This window comes from Strix uralensis, chromosome 21 (genome assembly GCF_047716275.1).
Source record: "Strix uralensis isolate ZFMK-TIS-50842 chromosome 21, bStrUra1, whole genome shotgun sequence".
Classification (NCBI taxonomy): Eukaryota; Metazoa; Chordata; class Aves; order Strigiformes; family Strigidae; genus Strix; species Strix uralensis.
In genome coordinates, this window is record NC_133992.1 from 2,753,091 (window position 1) to 2,770,245 (window position 17,155).

The following is a 17,155-nucleotide window of genomic DNA, read 5'->3' on the forward strand; positions in this document are numbered from 1 at the left end:
TGAACACCAAACCCCAGAAATTTTAGGGAATAATACGGTTGTTACAGGTACTAGAGTGCATTTCTTTTAGAGTCTAGATCTGCAAATGCTGTTTGTGCAGAAATCTGGATCAAAACATTTTAGGTCAACCCAGTGGTAAGGACATGGACTGAATGAGTGCATTAAAAAGGAGAAGAAAGAAGGGGAGGTGAGTAGACCCTCAAATAGTTGGGGAGAGATTTTTTTTTTTTTCTAATTGCCACTAACTGTAACGGGAATTTGGTGCTTTTTTGGGAAGAGCTGTTCCGGTGAGCTGTGCAGCGCTGCTTCCCCTCCCTGCTGACGTTTGCACTGAGCTGCCTGGGCTTGGGAGCATGCAGCAAAACCCTCCAGAGCTCGGCTTTGAAGAGTTAGCCCAGGTATGTTGGACCTGATGTCCTAGGATCCAGTATCTTCATGGTTCTTCATGCTTCAGCCTTGCATCAGGTTTTTGCCTGAATTCAGAATGTTGTTTTCCTTGAGCGTTTGGGCTTCAAGAGCAGCGTGAAATGAGATGCTGATACCCAGCGTGCTGGTCTGGCTTGCAAAGTTGTCCTCTGGTTTGACTCCAGGCCCTTCTGAATACTGTAGGTGAAAATTGCTTTGATTCGAGCTGGTTATAAATCAGCCCTACCTGTTTTGACAGCCCACTTGGACAAAGCTTTTGCTGGTACTTCTTGTGATGCTTTTCATAACTGTCTGGCCTCTGGAAGGAAAACAATACAAGGAATCCCTAACAGCAGGTTGATTTAATCGTTTTACTGATCATGCCAGTGAATTGTTATCACTCCTGGTTGCCTGGGGAGCTGCTAGTTTGTCATGTCAGAAACCTTTCTGCAAGTACATGGTGTTCATACTTGGATTTTTTTCAGCTCAGATCTGAAATCTCTGATGGGACAAATCCATTAATGGGGAAACTTTGGAAGGGAGGAAAAAACCCCTTTTCACATGGACACTCCTGTTTTATCTGTGTGTGAGCTTTTAGCCAGTCTGCAAAAATCTTGCTGCATTTGAACCATGTAATTATTTTAGTCTAGAATTGCGTTTAACATGCTTCACCCCTGTGTTTACTCTGGCTATTGCCTCTGAAATGACACTGTGAATTCTGCTTCTGTGCCACTTCATCCCAGCGAAAGAGCCGGTCTCCACTGGACAACATTGCCAGGAGAGCTGTGATTACCAGGGAGTTACTCCTTGCGATGTTTCGTGTAGCAGCGGAGCCCTGACGTAGACAGTTGGCTACTGAGCTGCGTCTGCCACAAAAGCTCCCCCGTACTGCCCATCCAGCAAGCTTTTCTTGTGTCAATCTGGCATTGTGAAGGGCTTTGCCAGAGATCTGAATGCAAGATTGGGCAGCGTTTTGTTTGACATGCGAGGTGTTGACATATGGTCCAATAAATGTAGTTACTGGAAAATCTAGAGATAATATTTACCTTGAAAAAATCCATAATTGGGAATAAATGGCCACATCTGCAGCTGAGGCAAGTGAGAATGAGTGCACTGCTTTCAACTGAGCCGCCCACCCCAATTTTCACCGTCTGAGGATCCCGACAAGCCGGTCAGGTAGGTGAATGAGCAACCCAAACGGAGAGAGACAGAGGTATATATAGCAAACAGCTTTCTGGAGGAGAAGTTTGCTCTTCCTTAGCCACTGTAAGTAGCTGTACCTTCTCTTTGGAATTTTGATACCACTTGTGACCCTTTTCTTTCTCCTCTCTTCCTCCTTATCCTCCCTCTTTCTCCAGGGTTTAATGCCATGGCTGCAGATGAAAGTGCTACAGAAAAGCAAGCGGGGGAACCAAAAATGGCAGTAGACGGTGAAACCAACGGTTCCTGTGAGCACAGCGAAGCTGGTAGCCACCCAAACCCAGCTAAAAACACTCAGGACAATACGAAAGTGAGCCAGCAGGACTCTAGTACTAAATTAAATAGGATAGCAGAAAATGGCATTTCTGAACGAGATGGTGAGACTGGGAAGCAAAACCATATGAAAGCTAATGACTTCACACAGACTTCTGTAACAGGGAGCAATGGATATATTCTAACCAAGCAGATGGCACAGGAGCAACCTCTAAGGACTACCAGCACCTTTGCTTCTCTCACCGGCCATGCTGCAAAAACCCTTCCAGGAGGAGCAAGCAAAGGGAGAACTGTGGGCTCCTTTTCTCAGATGCAAGCCACGATGCCAGCCAAGCTCGGGGAGGGCAGTAAGGACATGGACGCTAAAAAAGCCACCGCTGCTAACACTGAAGTCAAGGTCCACAGAGCACGGAAGACAATGCCTAAACCCACCCCTAGCCTGGTAATGTATATGCCCAGCAGTCAGTGCTGCTGCGATTGCTCTTGGCTTTCTTTGAATGTGTGAGAGGGATACCTTGCTGCATGGGAACACGTGTCATTCGGAGGTGTCCCACTGAGTGGATTGATTTATTTTTTAAATATTTATTTTTATTTTTATTTTTTCTCTTCCTACAGAGAGACAGAGGTGTTAAAATAGAGTCACATGGCCCTCATCAACTCTCTTCCCCAATGTGTTTCTAAATACATAATTGATCAATTACCTTCTCCAACAGATGTATGCGAGGCACTAAATGGCCTTTCTCTCTTGGCTGTATTGCTCGTCAGCTGTCTGCTGAAATCCAGAGCTGCTTGTGAAACAAATTAGATTTCTTATAAGTTCGACCCAAAGGAAATTAAGCATAGCATGTTAACTTGAGGCTTCTCCTAAGCTTGGAAGCTGTCAAGAAGCTGATACGTTAGGCAACTTGATTGCATTGCCGTATCATTATAGTAGTAAACCAGATGATGTTTTCTCTCTGTATGTTGCCTGCAGTAATGCAACTTGTTCAGGAATCTTCACTCCAGAATCCTTAGGGGTGGATTTACCATCACTTAATAAAACAAAGCTCTGCCTTTTTGTAGGAGGCAAAAGAAAATGTGAAATTGTCTGGCGCGTTCATGTTATAGTGAACAGAAACAGGCCTTTCTTTGCCATGGGCCAAGTTTGGTTCTTTTGGTTATTTTTTTGCTTCTTTTGCCAGTGGTAGGGAATGGGTACTGGAACAGGCAGGTGTCCACATGAGCACTTGGTCTGCGGCATGTGACACCTTGTATTTAGCTACAAAGAGCTAGCTCCTCTCATTGCGCTGTGTCTAGTGGTGGAGAGAGACTGGCTTTTAGGTTTCCTGCACCTAAGTCAAGGAGAGGATTGGGAGCCCTGCCTGGCAATGTGAGTCACACCCAGAAATGAACAGGAAGCTGCTGCAGCTTTGTAAAGGTTGCTGCAATGGATTGCTGTTAGCTACCAGCGTATTGCGGACCAGCAAATGCAGAGTGATCCTCAGATGTCACCCACATGTTGCAGCACAGCAATAATATGAAGTGAAGGCCTCAAAGCTGTGAATCGCTGTGGTCTGGAGCAGGGGAAGAGAGAAAAAAAAAAGATGGGTGGCACCTAGCCAGCCACAGATGGGGAAAGGTGCCCTTGGCTGCGGCACCACCTGTGCCTCCGGAAGCAGGTGGGAGTCCAAAGAGCACATCAAGATTACAAACCTCATGGGCACCCAGCCTCAATAGCAGGGCACAAACCGCGCCTGCCATGATTTCCCAACCATTCCATTCTCCCAAACCGCTCATTTCCCTTGTCTTCCCCTGATTGCATTTGAATTCTCTCGCTCTCGCACTCCTGCTCCGTTTTCTGGCTAGCAAGCGGGGAAGCCCAGATGCAATACGTGCAGCCTGATGAAAATCTCACATAAGGCTGTTTCTTACCCAAACAAGGTTTTGCAACCGAAACTGCCTCACAGCTTTCCTCCAGCAGCCTGTTGTGCACTTAAATTAAGTCGGGCAAACCCCCAGACCCATGTGGAATTTGACAGGGAGAGATCCCTTGTGGCTGAGCAATTGAAAGAGGCAATTCCCTTCTACAAGACAACTGCTAGGTTAGGAGGGAGTGTTTTCCTCATTCATATTTTATGCTACATCAAAAGAATATTTTTACGCAAGCCCTTGTGCTTCAAGGTTTGTCTCTAGCAAGCTGCGTGCAACGTTTGCGAATGCTTGCAGCACTCCGTTACACGAGGTGCTGCCATGGTGCTGTTGATCGTTATTTGCTCACACAGTAATGTGGCTTCAAAAACCAAAGTCTGCAGTTATTGGGCCACTCTAGAAAGTGCATAGCCTGTCCTCAGCACCTCTGGCCGTTCCCCCTGGGTTTAAAATAGGGAGAGAAACAAAATTCACAAGAAGGGTGGTAAGAAGAGGCTGTTCCCATGTTCTCCGCTCGAGCCTCTGCATCTGAATGTGAACCCAAGATTTGATCTCATTTCTGCAAGACAATAAAACATCTGTTTTGTTCAGCCTTCCTGATAATTACTACCTATTTTTTCCCCATTGTCTTTCAAATTTACATGCTATTTTCTTTTGAGTAGCAGAGTTCTTGCTAGTTGTCATTTTTCTGTCCTGATTATTTCTTTGTTGAGCTGCTTATAAGAGGCTCATCAGCACAGCATTGCTGTAACTTTTCATGCACCAGCCTCCATGTTCACACCTTTTTCCCTTCAAAAATACCATGTTAGCAGGTGCTGTATTCCAGGAAACAAATTGTGGAAATCACCCAGAAGTTGATGTTAAAGGACACAGCAGTTTTCTTTGCTAATATTTTGTAGAGCATTGTTATTTTCTTGGTAGCCTGTTCTTGCAGACCTGTGTTGCCTGGGAGAAGGAGGGGAGGAAGTTATTTTGTTGCCTGCAAAGTGTAAACATTTGTTCCTCCTGACTCCTACAGAAACCCACTGGGGCCAAACAATTATTTTCTGTAACTCAGTAGCTGTCAGGGGACCTTGGTAGCCTTTTCCTGCACATGTGGATTGGTCTTTGAAAGGAAGAAAATAATTTTCTCACAAATTTAACCAGCTTTTTCTCTGTTTAGGAGTTGCTTCCTGAATTGGGATCGAAGCTGAATCTGAAACAGGTGACAATTTTAATTGATGTTGTCGCATGTTAAAGTGGTTTCTGAACAGAGACCTCAGAAGAGTTGTTGATAGCATCATTTCTGCTCCCCTTCTGAATAGTGCAGTAACGTGAGCGTTGCACCTTTTGGAAGAATCTTTCTTTCCTTCCTAATCCATTTACAACCCTATAAAGAACCCAAAGGTTTCCAGGGTCAGACAACAGACTGAAAAGCAAGTGTGTGTGTGTGTATGTGTGTGTGTGTCCTGTGCTTGGAGAAGGCCCCTCCTGCTCAGAAATTCCAGTTTCTGAGCTTAACATCACAAGATGAAAGGGATAAATGCTGATAAAGGTAGTGAAAGCATCCCATAGTTATCTCTTGAGATAGGAGGAGCAGATGGCTGAATTGGAAATCCCAAGTTACATTTCTGTTCATTACTTGGTGATCACGAGGCTGTAGTCTGAGGTTTGTGTCTCGGGTGGCATTTTTTTATGCTGTGCAGAGGACTTGGTCGGGGAAGCTGATCTGTCAGAAGAAATAGTGCAAAAATCCGTGAAATTAGTATCTCAGCCTGGTTGACAGTGTGTGCCCAAAACGTAGTATGAATTTAACTGGGGCAGACAAAGCCTGGGCAAGAAGGAGGAGCTTGGAGTGAGAGACACTTTGCTTATGTTGGTGTTTCTAGCAATTTCATCAAACTATACCTTTAAGCAGCATTGCCACTAAATATCTGATCCCAGGACCGGTAAGCTGCTTTCTTTCTGTGTGCACACAGGTGTTGCTGTAAAGTATTATGTTCCGTGTCAGTGCCCAGCCGTACTGCGGCGGTGTGCTGACGTGGTCTGTGGGTTGCTCTGTTGGAGCTCCTGGCCCAAGAACGTTTTGTCTTCATCTCTTGGGGCCAGGCAGGTGGCAGTTGGTGGTTTGCAAGTGGCTGGGATTGCTCAGCAGGCTCAGACCAGAAAACTCAAAACAAAGGGAAGGTCCTAATGGGGATGGTGATGGGGATATTGTCTTCTTGGGCCGGGAGGGGTGGTGTGTTGCAGAATAAATAAAAAGAAGAGTACAGGTTGTGAAATAGAGCTCTCCATCCGATTGCAGGTGCTGCTGCCGTCTTATCTGAACCTAGAATGTGCACCCATGGTGGACCCTCTCCAGAGGGGTGCCCAGGTGTGCACGGGTGGACTGAAAGTGTGAAGTCCATGTGTGCAAGCTTGGACACAGTTAAATATCTCCTATGGGAAATCTCCTTCAGGAGTGATGAGGCCATAGACTGGACTTCTTATATGGAGGGTTTTCTGCAGGGAGAGGTGGAAAGTGAATGTATATTGTGCAGTACTTCACATTTCATATTAACTGGTTGTGCTCGTGCTGCTGACGTGGCTGCGCTGGCTGAAGGTGGCTGCCCCAGCTGCCGACCACAGCCCGCAGATCTAACCGTCCTGCTCCCAGGTCCCCAGCAGAACTATTTCTGTCAGGAGACTTGCTATTGAAACTGATTTGAGCTACCCTGTTTCGTTTTGACTGATGTGTGACACTCCCTTCCCCTGGAGCTGCTCGATCTAGGAAGGGACAGGGGCAAGGAGTGGGATCTCTTCCTCCTGACCCAGCAGAACCCACACCTCTGAACGATGCTGGTTCACAAAGCCATTAAATGCAGGTCTGTAGCTTGGTTTAGGAACATCTACCCTTAAGCACAGTCTGCCTGGCAGCCTAAACCTCTATGATTTTATGCAGATACCTGACCGCACACAAATCAGGGCAATTGTAATCAGTCACACCGGAATCCCTCTTCTAATGGGCACGTGTTAATCTGCAGATAAAAGGGCGCTAATAGGTGGATCAGCCTTGCAGCTTGTCCGATCTAGATTTAAAACCAAAGCCATGCAGGTTTCTTCTTGTTGCTCCAAGATAAGGCTTAGGCAGTGGTTAGGATCCCCCGGCAGCGGTAGTGAAAGGTGTAATTCTGCAGCAGTGGAGGAGAGGGAGAGTAGCACCACTACTGTAGTAGTTTTTATCAGAGCGTAGCTCCTACAGGCACTGTCATCCTCTTATGATAAATTTTTTATAGACTGATATTTCTTGCTTAAATATCATTCACCAGTTGTTAAGAGGCAGATACCCCTGGGAGCTGCTGCTTTGTGCTGTTCAAAGGCAGCACCTTGGTACAAATCTTGTTAACCCTCCGCATGATGGATGGAAAGAAGAGGGTTGCTCGGTGACAGCCGCCGTGTTGCCTGGTGGCAGTGGCGGTTGGTTTAGTCCTCCTGGCTATTTGGCTTTAGTTTCAAGCTCGTACTGTGCTGGAAATGAACATCCTTAAAAGAAGAGAAATAAGTCAGCTCATATGTCTAAGCCAGAGATGGGTTCAGGTGTCAAGAGCGAACGGCAGTCCTTCTGCGGCACTCTTCAAAGCTGCCCCGAAGCAGGACCTGCAGGACCTTTCCAGTGTCCTTGCACAACACACGGATGGAGTTCTGGTCTGCTTTCTCTTTGGTTGTTGCTAGCTTGCTTGCTTTGGTAATGGAAAGACCTCTTAATTGCTGAGCTGTGGGAAGAATGCCGTGTGCGGTCTGTCAAACCAACGCGGGGTTTCATTTGTAAGGTTTGTTCTGTATTTTTGCCTTTGGGGAAAAAAAAGGGTTGATATTCTAGTTTTGCCATTTTTAGTAACTTCTCCCGGCTGCTGTGACAATAATGGAAACATGGTAGATCCCATTAAAATGTAGAAAGTACTTGAGTTTATAAACACATAAAATTCTGTGTTTTTGTACCAACCTAAGCAGTTCTCTTGACTATTTCTCTCATAATCGTGTCAGACGTAGTTGTGGTCCCATTTTTGCTGTTTCCAGACACAAGCATCTCTGGAAGCATTGTTCTGAGCCTTGGAATAGCTGTCTTCAGCTTCTGGACTATTCCTTGCAATGCCCAACATGAAATAGTGACTTTACAGCCTTTTGCATAGGATGAGCTGATGCCACATGAGAAGCTGCAAGAAATAAGACATGAGCGACGCGGTTTCTTTCTCAATCAGTTTTGGTCCTTTCTTAGCCTCCAGTGGCCCACACGTGGTGGTTAGGACAGCATGTGAACGTGCTCAGACAGCGTCCTGGAGAGTTGCCTTTGCACAGGAGTCTCCTCACCATACTTCTCTAAAACTGTAGATGAAAACTGTGCTTGAGTGTTAAATATAATTGGGGGAAAAAGAAAAAGACCATGGCTGTTTTGGACAAGGATAACACACAGCAATGAAGTTTCTCTAGGGTCAGGAATAGTGCTTCTCACCTTTAATTTTGCTGTTTGCAGTGGAGGCCATGTAGGTGTTAGATGAAAGCATCTCTGCTCTCTTGTATGTTTGTTGGTTTAAGTGAAGGAGGATGATCTTCATCCAGTTTCTGAGCGTAGGAGTCTGCTTCGTTAAAAATGCGGGCTACTCAAAATGTGCGTGTCCTCGTTAGTCTGCTTAGCAGATCAGTTCGTGCCCAACAGATCACTGAAAGCTGTGCATGGTCACTTCTGGTGCAGACTTCAGCATTGTCGGACTGGCATTTTCCACCTTTAGCGGAGGATTCTGGATCCTCAGGAAATGAAACAGGAACACGATAGGATTTGTCACAGCAAATTGGATGAGTAGATGTTGAGTAGCAGTCAGCTCCACTGGGTTCACTGCCAGCTCTTTGCAACGGCCTTTGTGCCTTGCCAGCACCAGTGTCCTCTGCTGGGAAAAGGGAAGGGAGGCCGTAAGCCAAGGAGCAAGAGTTTGCTTGGATGGATACTGAGCTGCAAGCAGTTTATAGATAACTGCTTGATGCTGTGCCTTGCGCTAGGAACAGGGAGGGCAGGAGGAACCCCTCCGTCATGAAACTGGAAGAAGGTGGCACATGACAGGAGCATTAATTGCTGTCAGCTCTACCAGTGTAGCCCACAGAGGTGGCTTAGAGCTGGGTCCTGTCCTGCCTCTTCTGCAGGAGAAACCTTCATCTGAGGTTGTCCTTGGACAGCCTTTTCCCCAGCAGGAAACTCGCTGGAGCTAAATGGATGCGCAGCATTTTGAGAAGTCCTCGGATGGTGCTGGGGGCTTGCAGGTGGATCTGTCAGCTTTGTGTTTAAGTGGATCACTGTAATTTTTTGTTTCTCTTTTGCTTTGATAGGAGTCTGTTGTGCCTCAAACACAGCCTAGCACCCACTTGCCCCACTCCCAAATGCACAGTCTGTCTTTTGCCTTTGCTTCTTTTATTTGGACCTGCCCACTCTCCTCTGCTGAGCGGGGTGATGTGCTGGTTCTAACCTGGGCAGCGAAGGATGCAGAATATCTTGGTGAGGAAGGGCCCAGGTATGCCTGAACCAGCTCTTGGCCAGCGTAATGGGATTTTAAGGAAGAAGAAGAAATTTCCCAGCAGACCAGTGTGCTGAATTAGCAAAGCCTCTTATCTGGGAGTGTTTAAATTTGGAGCAGGCAGAGCGGAGAATAAAAGCTCAGTGTAGGAGACCAGTATTGGCTGTACCTACAGGTGTGAGTTAAGAATCTGGCAGAACTCAGAGACATTAGAAATGGGAAAAGAATAAAGTTTCATCCACTAAACACTCTACTTGTGGGAAAGTAAAATTTAATAAGAACAGCAAAGATGTAACTCTTTTATCCCACTAACATTGAAGAAACATGGTGAGAAAACTGAGTATAACTGCTTTCAAATGTTTGCTGATCCTTTTTATTACAGTCCTTGGATTTAGTATTTTTTATGTATATATACACATGTGAAAGAGATATATGTTTTACTGCTGGCCTGCTCAGCTTCCTGTGCCATCAGGCTTCCTGAGAGATCTGGTCACCTCTCTGCGGGAATTCATGTTCTTTAGCATTGCTGCATATGCCTCCAAGTAATAATCCAGATCTCACAAGGCTTAATTTGATTTTAAAAACTGTTTTACCAGAATTGCCATGCAAAAGTCACATTTAACAGTTGTCATGCAGCCCTATTGAAGATTTTTAATTTATTTCCATATTGTAATTACAGGGGGAGAGAAAAACCCCAAGCTAATAACATACTACTTTTTCATTTAAAATTTGATTATGTTCTTCCAAACAGTCTGGCATGGTCTGAATGTGAATTCTTGATGTTTGGGAGTAACAGCACATTTTATCAGAAGACCAGTTGCAAGAGCCTGCACTTAAAGGACAAAATATGCAGCCCTTATGTACACTTGTTACAGCCAGCTCTGCATCAGATCTGCCTCTCCCAAGCTCATTTTTCTAATTTTAAGTTAAAAATGGAAAGCAGTGGATGTTCCAGGGGACTTGGGAATTCTCCGAATAATCCTGTAGCCAAGAGTTACCGTTAACCTTTAGATCTATAAACTAGGGACTTTTAAGAGGTATAAATAGTATTGTTGAGACTATTATCGGCATACTGTGCCCAGCACTCCTGACGTACATTTTTTAAGGAGTAGAACAAGTGGGAGCAGTCTCAGGAGTGATCCAGTATTCAGAAAATGATCCCATGAACACTCAATTTGCCCATTCTATTAAGCTTGTTGAAGAGAAAGTTAAAAAAAAAAAAAAAGTTGGTCATAGTCCATAAGTATCTACTTGGAGTGAGAGTTTCTGATGATACAGGGCTTTTTAATTTAGTTGAAAAAGCATAATGCATTTAATTATTTGACAGTGAGAGCAATTAAGCGTTGGAACAACATATCAAAGGATATGGTAGATTTGTCATCTTTGAAATCGTTAATCCAAGTCTAGATGCCTTTTAAGAAAAAATGTGGCAATTCAGCCATAAGTTATGGGCTTGATGCAGGAATCATTGGCAATTTGATGGCCTTTTTATGCGGGTCATTTTTGATTATCATTACAGCTTTTCTGTCTGTGACTGAGTCCTTGCTTTCTGCCAGCAGTGTGCACATGGCAGAGCTGTAATTAGGAAAATCAGTCGCTTCCCCATTTGTTCACAAGGTCGCACTACTTGAAAGCAGTGTCAAAGAGTGCCTATCTGAACCTGGACTTTAAAGAGTGTTTTTATTCCTTGCTGCTTTTTATTCCTTCCTTTCTTTTGCCTGGGTTCCTCTTTCTGTTTTGGTATTTCAGCTGTTGCTCAGAAGTCCTGTAAGAAGTACTTTTCTGCAAGTGGAGCAGCACTAAAACATTGCCACTGCGGAGCTTGTAATCTGCTAACTGTGCTCTTGGTTTTCTGGCACATCTCTGTCAAACCTGCCTCCTACTTGACAGTTGAGTGGACAGTGTATGGAGAAGTGTGGATGCAGCTGACTCATCTGTTAAATAAGAGGCAAATCCAGTGTAAAACGTCAAATCAGAGTGGCAGCATTTACCCCACTCTGTTAATACAGTGGTTGCTACAAAAGGTGCAGTGCTGTGGGATGTGGAGCTGTTGGAACCCTGATTTCATCACCAAAGGTGCTGGATGAGGCTTTGCGTTGAGCACAAGCCTGAATCAGAGCGGATGAAAGCTGCCTTGGTGCCTGGGAGCCTGGCTCCAGCAGCAACTCCAGAATTCTCTTGGTTTTCAGTAGGAGCTTGTAGCCTGCCCTGTGTTTGGTGTTGCAACAGGTAGATCAGGAGTACCTGCGCTAACTGGTTTCGAGTCAGCTTGGACAGGCCTTTCTCTTGGACAGGCAGTGATAGTGCTATAGATGAACCTGCAATGTCAAGCTAATACCTTCTTTGCCAGTGTTTTGGTGTGTGCTAGGCTAGAGGTGGGAGCCTTTGCTAAGACCTGATTGTGCTAAATGCTGTCCGAAAGGAAGGATCCCTTCCCGTTGCTGCCTGCTCTTCTGAAACGTCTCTGCCAGCCTGTTCTCGTGCATGCTTGATGTGACAGCTGCACCTGGGACGTGTTTCAAGGAACAGGTGTATTTGTTGCATTTGTTCTTCTTCTCCAGAGCCAACCAAATGCCTGTGTAAATAGTGTCTGATCCTTTTCATTATCTGCAGTTCTTTGGATCTGCCACTCTGCCTCTGCAAGGTAACCCTTCACCTTCAAAGGCAGCAGCCTTCAACAAGTGAAGGAGCAGCAGACTGAGAGTGTTTTGCAGTCTTTAGGCAAAGTAACATTATGTGCTAGAGGAGGGGCTGTGTGCTTTTGCTTTGAATGTCTGGTCTTGTCTTCAAATGAAAGTGTTTATGCTTGAGAGAAAGGAATTAAATTTATTTTCTGATTATTTGTCTTTAATGCAGAGGCTCAATTTAACTGCATTTTGTTTTCCAGCATGCAAGTAAAGACCCCAAAGATGGGAGAGACAGCAGAGATCAAAAAGAATCCAAGGAGGAAGGCAACAAAAACATCCTGGAGTTTGGGAAGCCGTTGCCGTTGCCCTCTCTCCCAGGCCTTCACCAGTCACTACCTCAGAACCAGAGCTATGTGGCCACCACGAAGTCACAGTCAGGTATAAAGGACAGAGTTCAAATCCCTAGCAGCACCCACCTCCCACATGTGTGTTTGCCTGGAGAATAAATCCTATGAGGAGCGATTGAAGGAGCTGGGACTGTTTAGTTTGAGGAGGAGAAGGCTGAGGGGAGACCTCATCACTCTCTACAGCTCCCTGGAAGGACATTGTAGAGAGGTTGGTGCTGGTCTCTTCTCACAGGTGATTAGTGACAGAACAAGAGGGAACGGCTTTAAACTGCAACAGGGGAGGTTCAGGCTGGGCATTAGGAAAAAAATTTTCCCAGAAAGAGTGGTCAGAGAGTGGAATAGGCTGCCCAGGGAGGGGGTGGAGTCCCCATCCCTGGATGTGTTTAAGGGTCGTTTGGATGAGCTGTGGGGGGATGTGGTGTAGGGGAGAACTTTGTAGAGTCGGGCTGAGGGTTGGACTCAATGATCCCAAGGGTCTTTTCCAACCTGAATGATTCTGTGATTCTGTATGTGTGGTTGAGTGGCAGATGAGGCAGGTTAACAAGGACTGAAACCCCTGTTAGTACCTTCTTCTTGCTGAATTTCCTTTCCTGCTGGCATCAGTAGCGCTGGTGCCATGGACCTTGTCTGACGGATGCTGTTTCATCTGGACACTTCACTGCAAGTGGCTGTTGTGCTGCCAGCGTGATGCTTGTGTCCTCTGCACTCCCTTCTGGTCACTTCTGGGTGTTGTACAGGGTATATTCTTGCAGTCCCCTGTTAAAGCAGCCTCCCAAGTGAAGTCCAGCAGTTTCCTGCTCTGCAGGGAGCACCCACCACGCAGCCCTTCCTGCGCCGCCTTGTTTCACGGGATGCAGGTCCCTCCCAGGCGGGGTGGGCAGGTAGGTGTGCGCTGTCAGGCACCACCACACCGAGGATCTTCTGACAAAACTTGTTATTAGAGGAGACACTTTCATCCCATTTTCCTATGTGATTTTCTATCAATTCTGAGGGACTTCGTATATCACTGCAACAACTGGTTACCATAAACTACATCCTTGTAAATAAATTTAATCGGGTTAACAGATTTTTGGAGAGGTCTCTTCCACTGGTGAAATTTCATCATACTGGGAGGTGAAGAAATGCTTTCAAGGAACGGGCTGCAAACAATAATGCTTGTGCTGAAGCTGGCTGTTCCCTGCTGTAGCTATTCTTAAAAGAGCCCGCACTAAGCATCCTTCTGATGTGTATTCACCAAAGACAACATCAGGCAGTGAGGTGTGATGTCTGATTTGATTAGAAGGCCAGAAGGGAGACTTAACAAATTAAGACCCAATCAAAGTAGTGAAAGGAATCAAACAAACTTCCACAGTAGGTGTGAAATGAGGTTAAATGGCAAATGGCTCTTTATTTAAGGTACCTTTTCCCTGTGTGTTCTTCAGTTATTGTATGATATCTTTCATTGTAGGTTGGTATTATTAGCTTTGCAGTATCTATTTGAGCAAGTTGGATTCTATTCAGTGTCCTACGGCATCAGCAATGCTTCCAAACACAGGCTAATTTAAGGATTTGATATTGTGTATGGTGATGTAAAGGCCAGAAGGAGTGTGGAGAGGATACTCAGAATTTGGGTAGGTTTGCAACACTGGCAGGAAGCTCTTTGTGTGTTTGCATGTGTGTGTGTGTGTGTGTGTGTGTGATCTTTTGGTTGACTTGTAAATAAATTAGTTGGAGTGGGAAGCTTTTTTCTCAGATCGTGCCCTCAAATGTCATTTCCCCTCAGTACAGCCTCTACTCTCTATCCTTCTTCTTTTCATTCCTGAGAAAACTTAGGGTTTCTTTTGCTTCTCCTTTCCAGCTGCTGCAGTATCTCGGAAGAAAAAACGGAGAATGGGAACCTATAGCCTGGTTCCCAAGAAAAAGACCAAAGTGTTAAAACAGAGAACAATGATTGAGATGTTTAAGAGCATAACTCATTCCTCTGCGGGTGCCAAGGTAAGGGGAGCGTGGAGCCCGCTGGACATGTTTGTTGTCATCGTACACGTCCCTTGTCCTGGCACACCAACCCCATGTATAGGCACAGGAATGTACGTGCTGGCTTGTTGGGGTCAGCATCTTCTGTTCTGGGTCTATATCTTCTCTCTGGCAACACCATCCTGCCCGTAGCAGCCTGCTGCTTTGAAAATGGCTTTTTGAGAGTGACTGTTCAGATACCAGCTCTTAAACTAAGGTTTTGCAGTGAATGTTCCCCTTCTGTCCCATGAGTCCTGTGGAACTCGAGAGATTTCGAGGATACCCCATGTAGTAACTTTTTGTTTTGTGTCCTCAAGGTAACTGTCTAGTGTTGCTGCTTGAGGCTGTATGGCAGAACAACTGGTTGCTTAAAAAGGTGTAGACAGAGACTCACTCCTGATCAAATTCTGCTTTTGCTGCAATCCATGCCCTGAAGTTTTGGTCTTTGAATTCAAGGAGAACAGTGCTAGGCTTTCATGGAGGGGAGTGAAAATCCCTCTGTGATTTAACTTCCTTTTTGCATTCCTTAGAAACCTTCTTGCACTCTCAGTGGAGCTGCCCTTCAATGTTTGAACTAGACTGCAGGGGTCTGTCTGAAGGCTCCTGCCCAGCAGCCCTCCTCCCCTTAATGCCTCGTACAACCACATCAGTCTGGAATGACTCCTCGAGGCTCCTCGGTCCCCAGATCGACAGGGTTAGGTGACACATGGCAGGTCTCAGGCTGGCTTTGCTGGCAGCATGGAAGAGCTCTGGAGGGACACGTAGCCAGCTTTCCCCTGGCAGCTTCAAGGCTCCTAGCACAGAGGTGCTCTGGGTTGGGTTCAGCTGCTCTGTCCTATGAATTGATGTTGTCCTTATGGCTTATGTGCTTGGGCGACTTTCAGAGTGAAAAGGACCTGGGTGATGCCAGCCCTCACGTGAACGGGGAAAGCATAGATGTAGACTCTGAAGAGGAAGACTCTGATGAGTTGGAAGAGGAGGATGATCATGGAGCAGAACAGGCAGCTGTGTTTCCTGCAGATGATAATAGGACCTCTAAAGACAGCGCATCCGATGCAGACAATGCCAGAAAGGTATTCACATGCCCTGTGCAGGACTTCAGGGAGCAGGATGGGACACTGCTTGTACACGTGGGATAGGAGTGGCACGAGTTGAGACAATTTCTAGGTTTTCTTAGCCTGCAGGATGTCAGAAAGCACAGCAGTGGTAGCGAGGCTTTTTGAAGACCATTTCCTGCTCCCCATTGTACCTCCCCACCTATCCCTCAGTTTCAGCCTTGCTACATAAAGTCTGTGGTCCACTATACATGCAGAACCCCCTCCACATTTAGTTATGGGATTCACTGAACCAGTAAGAGACATCTTCCTAATCTTGCTTGTAACAAGCTGGTAAAGCACTAAAATTGGTTTAGTTCTTTTTTTCCCCAAATCGTGATACATAATGGAGACATGAGGCTGGTTTTGGATAATCAAGGAAGTTAACATTTGGTTGGAAAACTTTCTTCTGAGGTTGAGTTTTTCCCCCCTGTGCCGTTGCCATGGATGTACCATGACCTGTGTTAACAGCCTTGGAGTTCTTGTCCTGGAAATTCTGTCAGTGCATGTGCAGGCTGGGGCTGGGTGCTGGGCGCAGCAGGATGATGGGGGGGTGCTCTGCTTTGAGAGACCTGACCTGACAGATTTTTTCTGTTCTTGGGCAAATGGTGGCTGCAGATTGATGATGGCGAGTCTGAGGAGGAACAAGATTCTGGAGAGTCTGGGGAGGAGGAGGAAGATGGAGATGAGTCTGACTTGGTAAGCCTGGCTGCTAAATATGTCTTTCAGTCTTTGTCCTGTTGATAATAATTTTCCCTTTGCACTGCCGCCAGAAAGAGAGAGAGCAAGAGAGCAAAGCGGTGCACTTTCATGTCTCTTTGACAAAACTCACTCTCTGAAACCACCCACACACAGAGTATTGTTTTCCACAAGGTGCTTAACCCTGATCTGTGATACAATTGCTTGCTTTCTGATGCTAATTAATGGGCTTTTGTTTGTTGTTTTCAACAAGGTGTTGACTGCTTTTAATCATTTGAAAATTAGTAGAAATATTTAAGGATCCTTAAATTCTTCAGATGCAGACTTGGCTAGTGGTAGGAGCCAGCAATGTTTTCTTAACAACCTGAAGCTCTGCACTGCTTTTCGGAGCTCAGGTGCAGTTGTTCACAAACCCTCTAGCCCAGCCCACAGCGTAAATTCACACTGATCTGACATGCCACCTCATGGTACCAGATGAGCAGCTCTTGTCAGGGAGTCATACAAATAGCACACAGACAAACACTCTCCCTTGGAGGTTGTCTCTGTAGTACTAGGGCAAGACTTTCACCAGCTGCTGGTGATTTTTACTTTTTATTTTTAGATGGCTGGTGAAGAGAATTTTTTTTTTTTTAAATTTAAATTGTTGTTCATTGATTGTCTCTGTCCCCCACCTTCCTCTTTACTTAAAAATTTTGCTCCCTTTCCACAGCATCTCAAGTTGAGGAGCCAGCATTTAAGGCACCCCAACTCTTCAGTCACCTTGAGAAAATTATTGGCTTCATTTTCTTGATGTTTTGAGCTGAAGGTAGAAATGACTGTACCAAGTGAATTGTTCAAGCTCTTTAGGGTCTTGTTCCTTGTGCTCTGACACTACGGAAGCCAGGGAGGACCAAGGAGCAGGGGCTGTGTAGCCTGCCCCTGTCTGTGGGTAGCTGAGGCCAGTCTGTAGCATTAGCTCAAACCAGGGGTTGAGCTTGCAGTCAAGTCCAAACTCCCAAGTCATATCTCCACATCCTAGACGGTGGTTTTTG

General features: G+C 45.7%; 1 protein-coding gene across 14 annotated transcripts in view; it reads left to right on the forward strand.

The window, feature by feature from the left end:
• EHMT1 (euchromatic histone lysine methyltransferase 1) overlaps nucleotides 1-17,155 on the forward strand; it is a 123,422-nt gene that overhangs the window by 69,377 nt on the left and 36,890 nt on the right. For 11 of the 14 annotated variants that reach the window (XM_074891077.1, XM_074891082.1, XM_074891084.1 and 8 more), the window contains 6 exons: nucleotides 1,764-2,320; nucleotides 4,949-4,990; nucleotides 12,193-12,370; nucleotides 14,177-14,313; nucleotides 15,216-15,404; nucleotides 16,044-16,124. In XM_074891077.1, the coding sequence (XP_074747178.1) occupies nucleotides 1,764-2,320; nucleotides 4,949-4,990; nucleotides 12,193-12,370; nucleotides 14,177-14,313; nucleotides 15,216-15,404; nucleotides 16,044-16,124 (1,184 nt within the window). The remainder of the gene's footprint in view (nucleotides 1-1,763; nucleotides 2,321-4,948; nucleotides 4,991-12,192; nucleotides 12,371-14,176; nucleotides 14,314-15,215; nucleotides 15,405-16,043; nucleotides 16,125-17,155) is intronic. The other 3 variants (XM_074891078.1, XM_074891088.1, XM_074891089.1) reach the window with 1 other exon arrangement.